This window comes from Bacidia gigantensis (genome assembly GCF_019456465.1).
Source record: "Bacidia gigantensis strain McMullin 20006 chromosome Unknown contig_132, whole genome shotgun sequence".
NCBI lineage: Eukaryota > Fungi > Ascomycota > Lecanoromycetes > Lecanorales > Ramalinaceae > Bacidia > Bacidia gigantensis.
Window position 1 is genome coordinate 58,668 of NW_025408592.1, and position 19,444 is coordinate 78,111.

The window sequence follows — 19,444 nt, forward strand, 5'->3', positions numbered from 1 at the left end:
CGCCACATATAAAGCTCCCTCGAATTCCATACCTAGATAGGTGTACCCAAGCTACATTCATATCCGCGATCCTAATCGTATACCCAGAAAGCAAGCAGCATGCATCTTTCATACCCTCTCCCAACCCTGGCCTTGATCCTCATCATCACCCCAACCATGTTCGCATCCCCCCTCCCCTTCCCTCTCCCCCTCCCCGACAACTCGCAAGGCTACGACCCAGACAACTACGACCAACAAGCCCAAATCGACGGGCAAGGACAGCAGCCGCAATCCGTCGAGAATCCCAACACCCAGACGGCCCAAAGCCCCTGGGATGACCCCTCCTCAGGCCCAAACCCCTTCGCTGATGCGGCCGCGAACCCCGAACCAGCGGCGAACGGGGGCGTTCCGAAGCTGACGCCCGAGCAGGCCGGGGATCTGGATGCCAGCGGTCTGACGCAGGAGCAGGCGGAGAGTTTGCTTGCGGATGGGGGCGATTTATCTGCTTATCTGAACGGAGGCATGGCCGCCGCTGCGGGGGCAGGGGAAGCTGCAGCTAACGCTGGCACGGCTGCTGCTGCGGGGGAGCGGCAGCGGCGACAGGGTGGACTGCTGAGGCGCTGGAGGCGGCGGAGGTGGTGGGGGCGGCGCTTGTCGCGAGGAGGTCCTTTGGGGGATGAAGGGAGAGGCATAGCTTACATGGACTCTGGGGAGGAAGCTGTTGTTGATGCTGGCGAAGTTTGGAGGGTTTGAATTGGGTGGATTGGGGTGGATTGTGAACTCATGCAGATGTGGCGGGCCACTGCTGTCAGGCGGGAGAGACCTTCTCGTGATTCGGTTCTTTATCTATGTATGATTTTCTAGGAGAAACTGTAATTCATTTCCTCTTGTTCTGATGATTGTTGAAGCTTCGGGTGCGCATGGTCCGTGACGTTCACGCTTCACGCTGAAGAATGTGATCCAGATTTTGCCAATTTCGCTATTCTTTCTGGCGGCCAAATGATTTTCGATGCTCAAGAGAAGATCTTAATCGCTATGAGTATGTATTTTTATAATTATCTAGAAGGATAGTCGGCAAGTGTCCAAGGTAAGACTCTCTCACTTTACTGTATTTTCGCCTTTTGAGCGACTTCGACCCTCTCCATACCGAATAATGGAGTCTGTTGTTTTGAGCAAGGTCGACTTTCGTGATACTTGATCGTTGACCGAAGATCTTAGAAATAAGGTAGAAGTGTCTTAGATTTGAGATCTACCAACATTTCGACATTTGCGCTGCGAAAAGAAAGCCTGGGTCTTTCTCGCGCTCACAAGAAAACTCGCATCCCATCAAATGATCTCATCCCCTTACTAATTCTGCCCATGAAGCATCTGTAGATTCTACTGCTACACGTGTCACGGATATATCATTCGTAGATCAGTCTGGTTTGTCTTGCCGGCAGCGATGGGAAGACCCTTCCAATGGAATGCTTTCTTGGCGATGGCATGTGCATTGCTAGCTTTGGCTATTCCCATGAATACAGGCTCAGCCGGTCTCCAGTAGGCAACCAGATGTCGCCGTTGAATTTGTCATTAACCCTAACACCTAGATTGTCAAACACTACGAGGGCGTCCAATTCAATCATTGATTTCACTCGCGAAGATTTTCAATACGAAGGGGAGGTTGACACGGCGATTGCACTTCCGCAGGGAGTCACGACGGCCGGCTCAATCGAGTGGTTATACGAACTCAAACTGCTACACAAAATTTCTTTTCTTAAACCGGACCCTACGAAGACTGTCTTTGTCTATAGTCGTCTGGGCAATGTCAAAGTTACTTTCCAATGGGAGATAGATCGTGGTTACATCCTCACTTATGGAGAATGCAGAAAAGCAATTGAAATTCTGATGGCTTATTTGAACGAAAACGCACATATCAACGGTCACCCTATTGATGTCACGGTATCAGTCGCGACAATTCGAAAGATCCGCTGTGTCGTCGAGAAGGTAAGTGGCTACGACACCCATATTAGTACTGAAGGCAAGCTTGAGTTCTATGGCATTTCATTTCCTGGAAGGGATCTTCAGCAGTCTGCTGTCAAAGCTATATTGCAAGACTTGAAATATGAATTTGATCGGATGACTGAACACGGCCACCCTCCAGCCGTGGTTCATGACCCTACATTTGTGGACCATAGTTTGATGGGAATCTCCGTAGATGTCGACATCTCGAAATCTCCTGTCGATCCATTTCCGCAATTCAATTATCAAGACTTGGCCGATTTGATGGTCGCGATTGAAGGTTTCTACCAGAATCGTGGAAGAGGTTTCCCGCTTTACGGCGACATTACTTACAAGGGAGACGAGCGAGTCGACGTTGGGGCTCTGATGATTGATGAAAGCAACCCTGATCAAGCTGTGTCAGATACACTGGCAAATGGTACTGTAGCAACATCCTGAGAAGTCATCCACATTTCTTTTCCCGGCTGTTGTTGGTTGAACGTGGATGCAGCCCGTGGTCCGGTTAAAGTCGAAATCGATGGGATAATTGTGGTAAATTTCACGCGACGACGGACTGTAATAATTTACCATACTACTTTATCCTTCAGACGACAACGGGGATAGAAAACACTAAGCATGATACGCTACTTGATTTGACCGGACAGGAATTCCTGTACCATCTAGACAGCGTTTTCATAAGTCTCACTCGGTCTAATGCTCATCATCTTGCTGGCTCTAAATAGGGAACAAGGTTATGCGAGAAACTGACTTTAGATAGTCGCACAATGCAATCTTATTTCTTGAAAACGGAGCCATATGTGCACCTGGTCTCGTTGATGGGACTTGGGTCAATAGACTATGCCGAAGCCGTGATATACAAAGGACGACGAATTTTGGCAGACACGAGAGCAACAACTTAGTATAAGGCTTGGGGGTTTAAAAGAGGTGGACAACTTGCAGAGATATGTCATTGTTTCAAAATGAGTGATCAGCTCAAATTTCCAACATGTACGGTGGGAAAATGTCTTAGCAGTCTTTAGCGCTCGTGTTGGGAGAAACCCACCCACCTCTGGCTGTAAACGAACGACGAAGTACTTCAACTTCGATCTGTAAATATCCCAAACCTTCAATTGGCATCCGTGAAAAAAATTGCGTCAGAGAAAGGATGATGCGCTAGATGTATGCTGGCTGCCTTTTGTTTGTTACCGATTCTAACAAAATGAGAGGAATTCCACGCACAACAAGCGCAGTGTCTGACTTAACAACCAATGACGCTCCCACAAGTGCCACTGTGAACTGTGAATAACGACTACTTGTTGTAAAATGAATTGTAGCTAGCCTAGAGGAAGCTGGATTTTACATTCCTCGATCCTGTCCCTGAAAGTTTCCTGCAGACTGCGGTCTCTCGGCATCTTCGCATCGAAAGCCGGGCACAGAGACAACACGATGTTTCCCTATCAAATCTATCTTTGCTTTCTTTGCATAGCGCTGCCCTACTCTCACGTTCTTGGATCGCCTCTTTCTACGCGACTACCAGATCAATTTCAAAATAGGGATGCATCAACGAATCCCAACGGCACCACCTCATCTCTCTGTTCCAACAATGCTATGCCAATCATCCCCTGTGGGCGTGTCCCAAGCTCATCGACGATCATAGATGAAATCCACGCTGACGGTGCTCTGCGGGTTCGTAAACCCATGACGCTATCTTAGCAATCATCCCGACGACTAATGAACAAATGTCGGGCACAGCTGACCGGTTACTGGGCCCCGCTCAGCTATCTAGTCTGCATTGACATCCACGATCGCAGTGGCAATGTTATAGGCCAAGCTAGCAGCATTTCATTTATACACGACTCGGGGCACGAATATGTAACGCACGTGGAATGCGGGGGGTATAATCTTGACTTCACCCTCTGGTTCGAGTCGGCATCGGACAGATTCAGACAATTTGCTGGTAGATACTTTGGGACTATTGATTCTTATACCCGCCGAGAGATTTGGTTCATCAAGCAGGCCCCCAGACTTCCACGAGATGGATCGCTGTCCAATCTCAAGGCGCTAAGCACCAATGCATCGTCATTGGATTCAGAGGCATCAAGCACAAATATTCCGATGTTGGATCCAGGAATCTCAACAATGAAGCGTTCCTTGGCGAATATCAAAGCTTTTGACTCAATTAGTGTGAATATCGATCCATGTGACCAGATCCCAGCACACACCACAGCAATCAATAACAGCCGCATCAGCGACTTACGTAAAATTCGTTCTTCTTATCGCATCTCGAAGAGAGATAATACGACCAGCAGTGCTAATCGCTATCCCTGTAACACCGGACCAGCCGACTCCACTATCATAAATTTAAGTCGCGGGGGCCGCCTGGTGAAGGTTTGTACTTGATCCTTTTCACTAGCAGAGCTCTTTTGACGAACGCTCTTTATATAGATGACAGAATTCTGGAGCCCCCGCACTTCCGAGATCTGCATTGATATCCGCGATATTACTGGTAGGTTTATGGAGCAATTTACGAGCACTGATTTTACCTACGATGACGGACACCATTATGTGACAGCGGTGATGTATGGCGGCTACAACATTGATGTGGTCCTGTGGTTCGAAAAGCAGATAGACGTCCAAAGTCATTTCATTGCCAGCTACATCGGGACTATTGGGGGATTCTTCCACCATGACTTGTGGTACATTGAGCGGTCTGGGGCACTCGTCGAGGGAAGTCCCAAATCGAATGCATCCACGCCTACTGCCAAAAGGGGAATTTCGTTAGATTGTCCTAACCTCTCATACCATGCTTGTCCCAATGACCCAACTGGTTCTACTCCTATATACGAGAGACGGGCTGGCAATGCTCTCAGAGTAAGAATCATTACCCACTTCCAGCTGCAGCAAAAGAAAGGTCTGACATGTTGCATTCTGCAGATAACGGGCTATTGGTTTCCACAGAACACAGAAATCTGTCTCGATATACGTGATCGCTGGGGAAGGCCAATGGCGCAATTCTTGAGCACTCAATTCGTCTACGCTGGCGGACATCATTATGTGACCCCTATGGCATGCGGATTTTACAACATTGATTTCACGTTTCGGTTCGAATCTGCGGCATCGTCATCTACAGAGTTCGTAGCCGCCTTTATTGGTACAATTTCCGGGTTTTTTGTAGAAGACGCGTGGATCATCTCATCGTCTCCGGCATTGGTGAATCAAGAAGTAGCAGCAGCCAATGGATCTATCGCAGTCTCGAAGAGAGAATCATCAGTCAGCGCTCCCAATCCTTCGGCAAGAAATACTTGTGGCCATGGTTTGGCAACCGCTACGATAATAAATGAAGTACGCTTAGGCGGTCTTCTCTCAGTCAGTCTTCATTGGCCAGGCTCACGTGACTATCAATGCTGACTTTGGGTATAGCTGACCGGCTTTTGGGACCCATTGCGTTCTGTAATTTGTATCGACATCCGTGACATTAGAGGTGTGATAATGAAACAATTCCTCAGGGCTGCGTTCTCGTACAATAATGGACGTCATTATGTGACGCCTGTGACCTATGGTCTCTATAATCTCGATATTGATATCTGGTTCGAATCAGAGTTAGAAATCTTTACAGGTTTCATCGCCAGTTATATCGGCCATGTCAACGGTTATTTTGTGCATGATGCCTGGTTCATCGGCCGAAACCCTAGTTTGTCAAGCGCAGACACTCCAGGCACGAATAGAACCACTGTACATAGTCCAGCAAATATCTCCTCCACCAACAGCTCCACACTATGAGTGCCAACACCAGTCTGGCAAAATTCGAGAGCTGCAGTGCCGGGGCCTCAGGCTCCACACCAATCTCGTTCTGGTGCGGCCTCAAAGTCCTTGGATACTGGCACCCTCAAAAGACCACTCTCTGCGTCGACACCTTCCTGAACGACGACGACAACCCTCGATATCACATTCCGGTTTGCCCATCTAGAAGAAATAAAGACGAAGTTCGTTCTGTGGCCCTGACCATCTCAGCTGCACCACCAGAATTAATCTCGTTACCGTCCTCACCGCCCCCACCGTCCTCACCCTCCCCACCCTCCCCACCCTCCCCTCAAACACCATCAAAACAACCAACAACCTCTACTTCTCAGCTACAAAATCTCTGGAACATAAGACTAGGGTTCTTCTGCCTCGACATGGTCAACAAACTGCAGCTTGAGCACTTCGAGACCAGTGACTTCGACGGCTACTCCGCGCTCTCGCGTAAGCATTAGTGATCCTCTTCATGAAGTGCAAATATCGATTGAATACCGGAAGGTGCAGGAAATAGGGAGGAGATTTTTGATGCGCATGCATGCATGGAGTGGTTTGGTGGAATAGGATAGAGACAAGAGGGAATATACGACTGATAGGAATAGGCATTCTAAGGATGTGGCCTGGTGCTGGTACCTCTTCGGCAATAGTAATAACTTCATTTCTTGCGCTGTAGTCGATGCTAAAGGCTAAGATACACATATTCTCCACCCTCTTGATTGCCATGCTCCGTGTTCTTTTTAATTAGTGAATGCTGTTGGTTGCCACGCTTCGTGTTCTTCTTCATTAATGAATGCTGTTGACAGAGGGCACTTCCCCTCAAAATATAATCCCACTCCTGCCCCAGGATACACCCAGCTGTATTCCACCGCCTACACAGCTTTACCTTCCCACCTATCACTGCAACTGCAACGGATTGTTACGCAACCAATCCTCAAATTCGGTTAATTCTCCCCTCGCATTATTCCTTGCATAAACCATCTGGCCCGCCGTGTCTGCCCCAAAATAGCCAAATAATTCAATCCACAAAAAGGTAGCCAGAGCGTGCCCCTTGATTCTATCCGCCCCCACGGTCTGCGTCCACACCTGTGAGGGCAGCTGGCGATATCTCACAGTCCTCCCAGTTACCCTCGTCATGATCGCCGCAATCTCAGTGTACGAGTACAGTCTAGTGGCCGCGCAAAGCGGCGGACTGGCTTGTGCAAAATTCCCAGGTCTATGCAAGATTGCCCCGATGAATTTCCCCGTCTCCGTGATGTCGATAAGGGGCAACTGCGTTTGTGGGCTCACACATCCATTGAGTACGTAGCTACCGTCAGCAATGCGTTTCGGTCCCATATGGCTCCTAAAGTTTTGCATGTAGAATCCCGGGATGAAGAAGGCTTTGTTCACGGAAGGCAACGTACGGATGTAATCTTCGATGTCGGCTTTGGTGTCGAAAGGCTCCGTAAAGTCCAGACCGCCGCCGGACACCACCCTCGCGTTTGGGAGCGTCGAGAAGATTATCAAGTTCGCGGATTGAGCGTTAGCGGCATTAGCAGCAGCCTTGCCTTGTCGGACTTCGCGCTCGTACATGTGCTCGTCGTAGATGGGGAGTGTGACGATGAAGACGGTGTCTACACCCTGCAGGACGTATAGGAGGGAGCTATAATTGTCGTAATCACCGTAGCAGACTTCGAAGCCTCTCATTCGAAGCTCTATAGCCTTGGGCTTATTGACATCGCGGGTGACTGCGCGGATCTGGTATTGGTTGCAGAGAAACGGATCGTTCATGACGAAGTTGATGATGGAGCCTCCTTGATTGCCAGTGGCACCAAAGACAACGAGGAGTTTTCTCGGCATGGTTGGGGAAATTCGGTGAGCTATCGGACTTTGGTGTTGATCAATGCAAGATGTTGAGACGAGACTAGCTGAATGCGTGATGCTGCGATGGGATGTGATGCGTAAGATTCCAAGTACGTGAATGCGTGGTTGAAGAAGAAGAAATGATCTTGAGATCCATTTTTGTTTTTGTTTACTCAGCTGGAGTGCTCCTTCCTTGAGTTTCATGAGCGACTTCTTTCCCGGGTGACGGAAAGCTGAAGAGCAACGCTCGCTTCGTCAGGAGCTACTGCCAAGACCCGTTGTCCGTCGACACTGTCATATCAGGCAGATTACTAAGGCACATGCCGTGGCCCAGAAATGATGACTTTGTTTGTCTGTGAGAAATGTGAACTCGTGTGAATATGCGTGTTTGCTTGCCAGCAGTCGTTCAACCAGAGTGGCAAGGTCCTAACGTCACACAGCTGGAAACGAAAGAGTTGAGCTTGCGCTGATGATCTGCTCATACTTCCTCTATCAAGGATTGAGCGTTGAAGAATACCAGCTTGAAGATGCCAGAGTTTGGGGACTTAAAAGTGCGATCTGGGACATTGCTTGACTCTCGGTAGTCAACGTAGTGCAAAGCTTTGAGTGCCACTCAATGCTACCGAAGCTGGAAGACCTGCATTGGTCTGCAACACTCAAGCATGTGCGTAAAGGGATTAGTGCGACATGAGCGTTTTATGACTTGCTACACCCGCGATGTTCCGTGGTTCTTATTTTGCTTTCAATGCGAAGCATGATCTCATACTCAAGACACCAAGTCCACTCAATAGAAAAAAGGTGCTCCACTCGCAAGTAATGGTCCATAGTCGAGATTCCTCGAGGAAGTACGGCGGGCCTGATGTTTTGACCGTACAATGGTGATAATGATATGCCTGAGTCTTTATGGCCTGATCCTGAACAAGCTCCACTCTTGTGAACCTCAATGCGCTTCCCAGCTTCACGTCTTGCGTCAGTAGTTCGCAACCTCAATTGTAACAATCGGCTGGAACCGAGTCGAATCAGTGAAGGACCAGATTTCATACATGTGCTGCTCAAGCACTCATATCCAGGCGGAGTCAGAAAGCCAAGCCCCGTCTCGTTAAGGCATTGCTGATATATGGGCTCCCCAAGCACTGCTACCATGACGACCCAAACTCTGACACATGGAAAATTAGGTGCTGGGGCGCACGTCTTGCTTTGCGAACGGGTTAACACCGAGATCTGAAGCATTCCCTCAGTTCACTCCATAAGACCTCCGACCTTCTATTCGTAGTCGAAAGTGCATTACCAGCAATAATGAGCAAAGAAGTGTTTTGACCGGTGAATTGCTATCGAACATCGTATTGCGTCAAACGAATCCGTTCCCTTGACTTGGACTATACCGACACGGTTTCTGCGAGACCTCAAGCGAGCTACGGCCGTATCCGTCTGGACTGAAGCTAGAACTGGCCATTTGGCACGCAGATGCGAAGCAGATTGTAGTCAGGCACAAGTGCTCGGGACTAGGACGAACGTAGCGAAAGCAGGAGACCTGATAGAGTAAGTAGGGCCAGGCACTGGCCACTTCCGATGGCACTCCCCTCGTGCTATCGGTTCCAGCTCGAGATGGACCCGCATATATGTGGCTGCATCGGCCCGGGAATCACCATCGACTCTAACCCACCAAAGGAGCCTGGCCCAGCAAGCCCACACTGTGCCATTCCCGGCACTTCTGTCATTCCCCACACTAGCTGCAACTAGGCCGCCCCCGCCCGCCGATCTCGCTATCGCCTGCTTCTAGAACATCCTGATTGGCATGGTGGCCATCCCCGCAGTATCGGAAACGGAAGATTTCTTATCTGTCCGGAGATCGCCCAGATCTCGCATGACATGGGACTCGTAGCTTGAAAGGTCGGATAAGAACCTGGACCGTGAGTGCAGGATCTTAAAAGACGTCGCGTGCTCCTGTCACCCACTGCATACTGTTCGCAGACACTCCAGCCAATAATACCTGCCTTGCCCTGCGTCTCTTGGAACCCCACCCTACAACATGGCAGACTCAACGAACGGCGACTCGCCACCACCACCAAAGGAAGGGCTGGCGACGAGGTCCAAAGGCAAAATGCAAAGCATCAAACATGCTCTGACCACCAAGTGCGCTCCCCAGCCTGACCCTGCTGCAATGCAAATTCCCTGACACAAGAACCCAGAGACGGCCTCATCGGCGACTACGACTACGCCTTCCTCTTCAAGCCCAACCTCCCCTTCATGCGCAAATCCCGACGGGCAGCGCCCTTCTTCGGCCTCAACGAGCCCATGCCCGTGATGCTCGCGCTCCTGCTCGGATTCCAGCACGCGCTCGCCATGCTAGCGGGGATCATCACGCCGCCCATCATCATCGCCGGCCAAGGCGGCGTTGCGCTCGGGGCTGGCGACACGCAGTATCTAGTATCCACGGCGCTGATCGTGTGCGGCATCCTCTCCTCTCTGCAGATCACGCGGTTCCATCTGTTCGGCAGCCCGTACTATTTCGGCACGGGCCTCATTTCGGTCGTGGGCACGAGTTTCTCGATTATTCCGGTCGCGACCGGCGCGTTTGCGCAGATGTATGCCACGGGGTATTGTCCCAGTGGGCCAGGTGGCGAGAAATTGCCTTGTCCCAAGGGGTATGGGGCGTTGCTTGGGACGGCGTGTTTGTGCGCGCTGCTAGAGATAGGGCTGTCGTTTACGAAACCTTCGGTTCTGAAGAAAGTGTTTCCGCCGCTTGTCACTGGACCTACCGTAAGATTGCGTGATAATAGCTGTGAGTTTTACTTTTGACTGACGGTCGAGCAGGTGGCTCTCATTGGTGTTGCGCTCATTGAAAGCGGATTCCAGAACTGGGCTGGTGGCTCAGGCTCACCAGGTTGCATCGACCGTCCATCCAGCGGCATGTTCAGCGTCTGCCCCATGGAAGGCGCTCCTCACGCCCTCCCATGGGGCAGCGCCGAGTATATCGGCCTCGGCTTCTCCGTCTTCGTGACCATAATCCTGTGCGAGCGCTTCGGCTCCCCAATCATGAAATCCTGCGCCGTAGTCATCGGACTCCTGGTCGGCTGCATCATCGCGGCCGCAACGGGCTATTTCTCCGCAACGAACATCAACGCCGCGCCTGCGGCGTCCTTCATCTGGGTGAAAACCTACGGCCTACGTATCTACGCGCCCATGATCCTCCCCCTCCTGGCCGTCTACATCGTCCTCATGATGGAAGCCATCGGCGATATCTCCGCCACTTGCGATGTGTCCCGCCTCGAAGTAGAGGGCAGGCTCTTTGATTCGCGCATCCAAGGTGGCATTCTAGCTGATGGCTGCAACGGCCTGATCGCTGGCCTCTGCACAATCTCGCCCATGTCTGTGTTCGCGCAAAACAACGGCGTCATCGCCCTCACCCGCTGCGCGAATCGCAAAGCGGGCTACTGCGCCTGCTTCTTCCTCATCATAATGGGCATCTTCTCAAAGTTCGCCGCTGCGCTCGTGGCGATCCCCGCGTCCGTTCTCGGCGGCCTGACAACTTTCCTCTTCAGCGCCGTCGCTGTGTCCGGTATTCGCATCATCTCTACCGTTCCCTTCACGCGACGCAACAGATTCATCTTGACTGCTGCGCTGGCGCTCGGCTTTGGCGCGATACTGGTCCCAAAATGGTTCACGTACGTGTTCACGTACAAGGGGGATAATCAGACGAAACAAGGGTTCTTCAATGCCATTCAATTGGTACTGGAGACCGGGTTTGCCATCACGGGGTTTTTGGCTATGTTTTTGAATTTGGTGCTGCCGGAGGAAATTGAGGATGAGGCGCAGAGTATTACGGCGAATATGGCGGATGAGCAGGATGATAGGGAGGAGTGGGATCGAATTCAGAAGGGGAAGGTGAGGGATGAGGAGGTTGGGGATGAAAAGAAATTATGAGGGAGTTCACCTGGTTTGCGATGATTACGTAGGGCAGAGTCTCAGTGCAATGTCATTAGGTTAGTATCGTTCTTGGGGGCTTAGTTGTCGCATAATGAAACTCAACATGTTCAAGGAGCTGCATATCAAGGTAAGTGTCTTCACATCGTTGATGTGTAAAAGATGTTTGCAGATTTTTCCTTGATCAACAGATTAGCGGCGAAAAGATTTGCCGCTTCCGGCTTGGCAATCTACCTGTGAATTCGTGCGTAAGAGCCTTCCTTCTCTCTTTCAATATCAATAACAAATCTGTCGCTTCATCCTCACCTGCCGGGCGACGCATCTGCCTGAACGTCCACTCCGAAATCTACCCAGCTGGTGTCGACCCCTCCAAATGTACGCCTGTCTTTGACGCGTGCCGATTCCAGCTTCACATCTTGTTCCTATCGAGTTGCACAGCGATAGCTTATAAAGACTTGCAATGTCTAGCTTGAGATTTCAGGTAGTATGATGGGGCTCTGCAAGCGACGTAGGGGTCACATCAAGACGGTGGCTGTGCAGCAACACTGAAGCCGGCCTTATGTCCAGGCGCTCCGAGCCGTAAAACCCGTGGTATTCATCCCTCAAGGCGTTAGGAGTTGGAAGGAAATTTAGACCCTCATTAAGTCCTTTGAGGGAACAAGATTGGGAGATTTCGAAATTTTAAATCAGTCTATTTCCAGCTCTTGAGCTTCAGTTGAACGTGTGATGCAAGGCTCCCGCGTACACACACACCACCCAAGGTAGGTTCCGCTGCCACTTTGCCCTACTTTGGTATTAATTGTTGTCTTCATTCTCTTGGTCAGTTGAGTGTGCGAAGTGCCTCTCTACTTCATATTTCTACTCTATAGCGTGACAAAATCAACCCCGTCAACAATTGAGATGATGAAGTTTGCTCCTTTCTTCCTTGCCTCGTTGATGGAGGAGCTATCAATATTGATGGAAACAATGTAATTGGACATTCTTAGAACCAAACTTCGTCACCGACTTTGATAGAGAAGCAGCTGACAAACGTGTGACTGCGCCAAGATCAATTGGTAATCACAGAAACTACGATGGATTTCACCCCTGCAAGAGGCTGCATGTAAGCTTATGGGCACCACGAGTAAATCTGACCAATTGAAACCCAATTGAGGAATGGTTCAGGCTGAAGGCTGCTTATTTCATTCAAGCTATACGCGGGATCCTTCTAGGTAGTGGGGCTGCGAAATGGGCAAGTCGGACTTTAGACGGTGAGGACTGTGACAAAACCGGTTATGGCATTACATAAAGTCGCCATGGTTCGCACCAACATCCTAACCATCCAGCCCCATCGGAGAATCTATTCAGTACCCCAAAGTGCTCAAAAATCGATATCATGGGCAACCTACAGCTCTTAAGTGCATTCCTCCTCCTTTCCTGCTCGATCTTCATCACCCAGTCAGCCCCAACGGCATCCACAATACCGACAAAGCTGATCTACCAATTCCCCAACGGTACCTGGCTAGAGAACCTAGCCGTCCGCCCCGACAACTCCATCCTCACAACCGTCCTCACCTCCCCAGACCTCTATCTCGTACAACCCTCCTCATCATCCCCAGACCCACGCCTAATCCACCACTTCGCCTCCCACAACGCCCTCCTCGGCATCACCGAGCTCGCACCGTACGACTACCAAGTCGTCGCAACCAACTACTCCTCCTCCACATCCACAACCACTCCCGGCAGCTCAGCGATCTACCGCGTCTACTTCCCCCCTCCGCACCCCGACACCCACCCCTACAGCTCCAAGGCCTCCATAACTCTCACAACGCGCCTCCCCTCCATCGGTCTCCCTAACGGTCTCGCAACCCTAAACACGCACACCATCCTCGTCGCCGACTCCATCAAAGGCCAAGTCCTCGCCATCGACACCACGACCGGCGTCTCCACCCTCGCCATCTCCGACCCCTTATTCGCGCCCACAACATCTACTTTCCAAATCGGCGTCAACGGCATCAAAGTCCACTCCGCCACCTGTACCTTGTTCTTCACCAACTCCCAGCAAAAAATCTTCGGTCGTATCCCTATCGATATTGAAACCGGAAAGGCCACAGGCGCTGCTTCCATCATCGCGAAGTTTCCCTCTGAGCCGACGGATCCGCAGCTCGCGGCTTATGATGACTTTGCGTTGGATGAGAGGGGGAGGTGGCGTATTTGACTGGGGCGCAGGCGAATGAGGTGTTGAGAGTTGAGGTGAGGAGTGGACGGCAGGATATTACTGCGGGGGGTGTGGATAGTAATGAGATTGCGCAGCCGACTGCGGCAGGGCTGGGGAGGTGTGGGGAGGGGGAGGGGAAGTTGTATGTTAGTACGGCGGGGAGGTATGTTCCGCCTGTTAATGTGGGGGGGAATGAGATTGTGGGAGGGCAGATTTTGGAGATTGATGTTGGGAAGGGGAGGTGGTAGAAACCAACCTGAGGTGATTGAGGGGCCTTAGATAATTGGCGGATGAGGGGTGTATTGGATGCTGCGGTGAATGGCTATACAAAGTCTAGCTTGATAGAGACATTCTGGAATCATACATGATTCAATGTGCAATTGCTCCTAGATATGACGTTGTAATAAACGACGAAAGCGTAAATTTTTATCCCATTCTTGCATAACATTATCATGTGGCGAATTTTGTCCTGCGCGTACAATTTGTGTATCTACTCTTGCTTGATACACGGGAGCTTTTAACTCCGCAAGGCACTTGTTGTTGTCTTGAGGCGACTATTATTTTACGTCACACATTAGACATCAGCATCAGATTTCTCGAGCGCAAGGCACACTAATCTTCAGAATATCGTAGAGCTACAATTGTAACAAGCAGTCCATCATCAAATTACCAAATGCGTCGTTATTTGTATCGCTGTGTATTCCTGTCATGGTTCCGAAACCCAGCATCACGGGGAAAGAAGCATTGATCTGGAGGCTTCTAGCAGCGAACCGAAAGCCCTGAGTACGACATCAGTCGGAATACTATTCTCGACGCGAAATCCGGCGTCCTCAAAGATTTTCATAGGCTGCTTGTTGGGGTCGTACTAATCGGGTACTGTCTACCCAAGATATTCGAAGCGAACGCTGCATGGTATGATGAGATCATTTTCGCATACTTACTGTAATCGTGAGGCATGATGGGAGTTATACTACCTATCAGCTGCAAGGTCGCAAGATAAAGCTACCGAGTGCAGTGTACCGTGCTTTATATTTCGACACCTTGTTGATGTAGATTTTCTTCTAGGTTGATGTAGCTGTATGTCATTCGGTGCGCTTCTTCTCAACCGGTTCTGCATCTTGTCATGCGTACAAGCTTGTTGACGAACGCAACAAACTCGGATGAAGGGCCATTTCGGGAATCTTGGGGTAGCCTTGTTGTTGCCGTTCTTTTTTTCCCATATCATGTCTTCCTTGTTCGGCTTCCATTGTTTTTGATACTTTAGTCGCATGAAATGTTCCATGTTGCCGATCTATCGCACGTGATAAAGTGTTGAATAGGGTCTGGTAGGTCGTACAGACAATCACAAGTTCCGTGAGAGTCGTTGTGAACCTTGATCGGATCAGGCCCCGTCTGAGCACATGATCTTGAGATCGTTGTACAATGTAACGTCGTGCTTTTGCATTGTTCTTATTGTTTTCTTTCGGTAACATTCCTCGCAACTACAAATTCAACATCCTTTTGTTGAATGCGCATCAATCGCTTTGTACGGCGAATTCTGCCCTTTGACAACAATGGAAGACAAAGACAATTGGGAATTGATCAATACCGTTAATGAAAATCAGAGAAGGATAAATAAAGGAGGAAGACCTGAATGGCGGGTCCAAGGAATTTGGGCACTGTACGTATTCTCAAGCACTCCCAGCTTGCACAACTCCTCTTTACGATTCAAAGTATCCATACAAGTCAACCTAGGACCCATATTTTAGCACTCACCTGCTGACGGAGTATTAGCCGAAATTTGTGGCTAGAAGAAGACGATTGTTGGGAGGACCACCGTTTGGGCGGATACGTCAGGATCGCGAGGAAGTGTAAGTCCCGAAAATGGAGTGGCCAAGGAAAAACAACAGAGAGAAGAAGGATGATAAAGAGAAGAAGATTGACAACCCTCGACTAGTTTACAAGTTCACCAAGAAATGCGGCGCCGGCGGACAAGGCTATTGTGATTTCGCCGAATGCGTCAAGACTGGGAGGAAGTTGGTGATCAAAAAGACCGATATATATCAAAGGTATAGAGGTGATAAGCCGATGGAGGTGCATGTGTTGAAGGATATACTCAAGCCACACCCACATATCCTGGAACTCCTAGACTACGACTACGGACCAAAACACTACAGGAGCATCTACCCCCGATACGGCGGTGGCGATTTAGAGCCTTGGATACCACAGCCGGGTCATCCGACTGCTTCAGAAGCATTCATGTGGCAGTGAGTACCATTTCACCAAGCGATGTGACCAAGGCTGACCAAAAGCAGTATTTTCAGCGGCGTTGCTGAAGGCCTAGCGTACCTCCATTATGGGTACGACAAGCGATCGACAAGTGTGCATCCACATTCAGGCTGGAAGCGAGTCGTACATCAAGACATCAAAGTAGACAACATCTTCCTGCGGGACGCGAACCGAAGGGATAAGAATGGACGTTATGTGTTTGGCCAAATTGTGCTCGGGGATTTCGGCCTCTCAACAACAGAATGGAATACCAAAGAATGTGCTCTGGCTCAGTGCGCGGCGCCGGAAGTAGGCTGTCCAGAGGAAAACAGAATGTGTACAGCAAAGAATGATGTGTGGTGTCTCGGCACCATCATTCACCGGCTAGCGACTGGATGCTATCCTCTCAAGCCGAAACCCAGAGGCTACAAAGACATGCGTGCATGGGGAATGGTGCCTGATTCGAGGGATCCGCAAAGACTTGATCGGAAGTTCTACTCGTCTGAATTGAATAGTGTGATGCACGAGTGCTTTGAATGGGACCTACATAAGCGGATCAACAGCCAAGACCTATACCATTTAATTCAGCGTAAGCGCACCTGATAGTCAGGAAATTTAATATCAGATTGAAGATGATAAGTTCAGTAAATCTTCCCGAATCATGTATTAGTATTCCACTCCTTTTTGTCGACAACTCAAGCGCAAGACGTGGCAAGGATCATGCTGACATGACTGTGATTCAAAGCGTCTGAAGGTTCCAGTATTATTGTAAGACTCGACGAAGGTCCCAGGTCACTCGACCAATTTTCATAAACACACTCCGCGTGCGAGGTAAGACCTGTCAACGCGACCTGTCCTGTGAATCAAGGTACTTGCGTCGAAGCGGCTTGTGGTACTGGCTGATCAAGGCAGGATCATCAGTAAGGTTGAGAATGCTGGTAGGATGTTTCGAGACTCAGGAGAGAGTAGTGCATCATTTAGGACTTTTGCCACACGTAAGTACTCTGAAGATGGAGAAATATGTTGAGTTCAGGCGGAAAACTCGCACAGAGGGACAGATTTAAAGCATAAATAGCTCTCTCGACAGCCGTAAAATTCAATATAGTCTTGGCATTCTTTGTCTGGAGCACGAATTCTTTCCCAGTTTCTTTCCATTGTTCAGTGAGTATCGCAGTAGAGCAATGCATCTCATGTGCTCTCATATGACCGCGTTCGTACCGAGGGTTTTGTTTGTCCCCCAAAGGCTCCTGTGGTAGGCGTCTCCCTCTAAGCAAACATCTCCTGCCAAACGTCCATACGCTGCATAAGAAGCGGAGGGCATTTGCATAGATACTTGCATCCGCCTGCATCCTCAATTCAAGCCATGAATGGAATTACTAATTGCGAACTTCTCTGTCATGCCCTTCTGCAAAATCTCCTCTTCTCTCCGGACAAGATCGGTTGAAAACCCCCCGCTTTCATGCTATCCTTTATCCAGTGTCAACCCCATCACTTCCAAGGGTGAACAAAAACACTTGAAAGATGCAGAAGACCTCATCGCACGCTCCTATACGTATCAGAAATTACCGCAAGCAGAGCCTCAACCATGCGACGCGGCAATCTGAGGGGCAGCTCCCAACCGACATCGATCTCCTGATTTCTTTCCGAAATAGGCAGGTGAAAATGATGTGCAGATAGCGGGTGCTAATCACTATGAACTCATCGATATTTGCTCCGAGACGCGACAAAATGTAGGCCCAAGACCGAGCTCGCCGTCTCTCTCAAAACATCCGACGTACTTCAGCTTTGTCGACAGCAGAATGGCAGAAAAGAGCGACCCTTTTGCCGCCCTCGATGGCCGCAAAGCCACCACCACCGTCACAGAAACCGCCTCCTCCCTCCGCGATGCCGACGAAGCCCTCGAATTCCTGGAGAATCATCCACGTAAAGTCGAGGCAAGTGGCCTTCTTCACACAAACTTTTCCTCAACGCGAACCACTGACCCCAACCCCAACCCTACAGCTCGCAGCCGAAGCGCAAGCAATCCTCTCAGACCCGACATCATTGAAGAAACTCGTGCGCAAAATCGACCTCACAATCGCCCCCCTCCTCGCCGCCGTCTACTTCCTCCAATTCCTCGACAAGACCACACTCTCCTACACCGCCGTGATGGGCATCCGCAAAGACACCCACCTCGTCGGCCAAGAATACTCCGACCTCAGCATGCTCTTCTACATCGGCTTCCTCGCCGCCGAGTTCCCCACGCAGTACCTCGCGCAACGCATCTCGCACCTCGGGCGCTACCTGGGCGTCAACATTGTAATTTGGGGCTTTATCTTGGGCTGTCATGCCGCTTGTACGAGTTTTGCCGGCTTGAGTATCTGTAGGACGCTGTTGGGCGTGTTTGAGAGCTGCGTCGCGCCGATATTGGTGCTGATTATTGCGATGTGGTATAAAAAGAACGAGCAGGGAAGACGGGTGAGCTGGTTTTATGTGTGTAATTCGCTGACGATGATATTTGGGGGCGCCGTGGCGTATGGGGTGAGTTTCACGCACAACAAGTTCGCGAGCTGGCGGATCTTTTATATCGCGATCGGCGCGTTGACGATGTGTGTGGGTGTGCTTGTGGCGGTGCTTCTGCCGGATTCGCCAGTGAAGGCGCGCCGGTTTAGTGATGCGGAGAAAGTGGCCGCGTTGTTGAGGGTGAAGGGGAATCAGTCCGGGACGCAGAATGCGAGGGTGAAGAAGGATCAGGTGATGGAGAGTTTCAAGGATGTGAGGGTTTGGTTAGTTATGTTGGCGACGATGCTGAGCTCGATTCCGAATGGGGGGATTAGTAATTTTAATAACATTCTGTTGACGACGTTTGGGTATTCGAGCCAGCAGGCGCTGATACTGAATACGCCCAGTGGGGCTGTGGGCGCTGTTTGTGTGCTTCTGGTGGGGTGGCTGTCGGATCGGTGGGGGGATAGGAGCGTGGTCATGATGGTGGCGATACTACCGACGATTCTTGGGGCGGCGTTGATGATTGGGTTGGATCCTGGGGGCGTGCCGAAGAACAAGGCAGGGCTTTTGGCGGCGAGCTTCTTGACAGGTACGTTTGGAGCAGCGTTCATGCTGTTGTTGGCTTGGAATGCGTCAAATATCGCCGGCCATTCGAAGAAGGTCACCGCTAATGCGTTGACTCTGGTTGCGTTCTGCGTGGGGAATATTCTGGGGACGCAGACTTTTCAGGATAAGGAGGCGCCAGGGTATAAGAGTGGGAAGGTTAGTATTGTTGCTACGTTGTCGGTGCTGTGTGTGGTTGTGGTGGTGATGAGGCTGTACAACGATCATCTGAATCGGAAGAATCATAAAATCCTGGGTGACATGAACGAGACGGAGAGAGAAGCGCTGAGGGAGAAGATGGCGTTCGCAGATCAGACGGACCGTCATAACCCGTTCTTTGTCTACACGCATTGATGTAGTATATCATAGGATAGTCTTTTACTTCTGAACCTAGCG

General features: G+C 50.3%; 7 protein-coding genes across 7 annotated transcripts; 6 read left to right on the forward strand and 1 right to left on the reverse strand.

The window, feature by feature from the left end:
- Positions 1 to 156: 156 nt before the first annotated feature.
- Positions 157 to 732, forward strand: KY384_001275 (uncharacterized protein; the record flags this gene model as incomplete). The annotated part of the gene is made up of 1 exon (XM_044809806.1): positions 157 to 732. The coding sequence occupies one exon, from the start codon at positions 157 to 159 to the stop codon at positions 730 to 732; it is 576 nt and encodes a 191-aa protein (XP_044672818.1).
- Positions 733 to 1,527: 795 nt separating this feature from the next.
- On the forward strand, positions 1,528 to 2,415 carry KY384_001276 (uncharacterized protein; the record flags this gene model as incomplete). The annotated part of the gene is made up of 2 exons (XM_044809807.1): positions 1,528 to 1,917; positions 1,963 to 2,415. The coding sequence occupies 2 exons, from the start codon at positions 1,528 to 1,530 to the stop codon at positions 2,413 to 2,415; spliced, it is 843 nt and encodes a 280-aa protein (XP_044672819.1).
- A 1,986-nt stretch (positions 2,416 to 4,401) lies between these two features.
- On the forward strand, positions 4,402 to 5,736 carry KY384_001277 (uncharacterized protein; the record flags this gene model as incomplete). The annotated part of the gene is made up of 3 exons (XM_044809808.1): positions 4,402 to 4,827; positions 4,891 to 5,322; positions 5,377 to 5,736. 3 exons carry the CDS (start codon positions 4,402 to 4,404, stop codon positions 5,734 to 5,736), a joined length of 1,218 nt encoding a protein of 405 aa, XP_044672820.1.
- Positions 5,737 to 6,645: 909 nt separating this feature from the next.
- Positions 6,646 to 7,590, reverse strand: KY384_001278 (uncharacterized protein; the record flags this gene model as incomplete). Its single annotated transcript, XM_044809809.1, has 1 exon — positions 6,646 to 7,590. One exon carries the CDS (start codon positions 7,588 to 7,590, stop codon positions 6,646 to 6,648), a length of 945 nt encoding a protein of 314 aa, XP_044672821.1.
- A 2,032-nt stretch (positions 7,591 to 9,622) lies between these two features.
- Positions 9,623 to 11,517, forward strand: KY384_001279 (uncharacterized protein; the record flags this gene model as incomplete). Its single annotated transcript, XM_044809810.1, has 3 exons — positions 9,623 to 9,726; positions 9,783 to 10,353; positions 10,408 to 11,517. The coding sequence occupies 3 exons, from the start codon at positions 9,623 to 9,625 to the stop codon at positions 11,515 to 11,517; spliced, it is 1,785 nt and encodes a 594-aa protein (XP_044672822.1).
- Positions 11,518 to 12,892: 1,375 nt separating this feature from the next.
- On the forward strand, positions 12,893 to 13,714 carry KY384_001280 (uncharacterized protein; the record flags this gene model as incomplete). The annotated part of the gene is made up of 1 exon (XM_044809811.1): positions 12,893 to 13,714. The coding sequence occupies one exon, from the start codon at positions 12,893 to 12,895 to the stop codon at positions 13,712 to 13,714; it is 822 nt and encodes a 273-aa protein (XP_044672823.1).
- A 1,863-nt stretch (positions 13,715 to 15,577) lies between these two features.
- On the forward strand, positions 15,578 to 19,402 carry KY384_001281 (uncharacterized protein; the record flags this gene model as incomplete). The annotated part of the gene is made up of 3 exons (XM_044809812.1): positions 15,578 to 15,960; positions 16,009 to 16,550; positions 17,703 to 19,402. 3 exons carry the CDS (start codon positions 15,578 to 15,580, stop codon positions 19,400 to 19,402), a joined length of 2,625 nt encoding a protein of 874 aa, XP_044672824.1.
- Between the last annotated feature and the right edge of the window lie 42 nt (positions 19,403 to 19,444).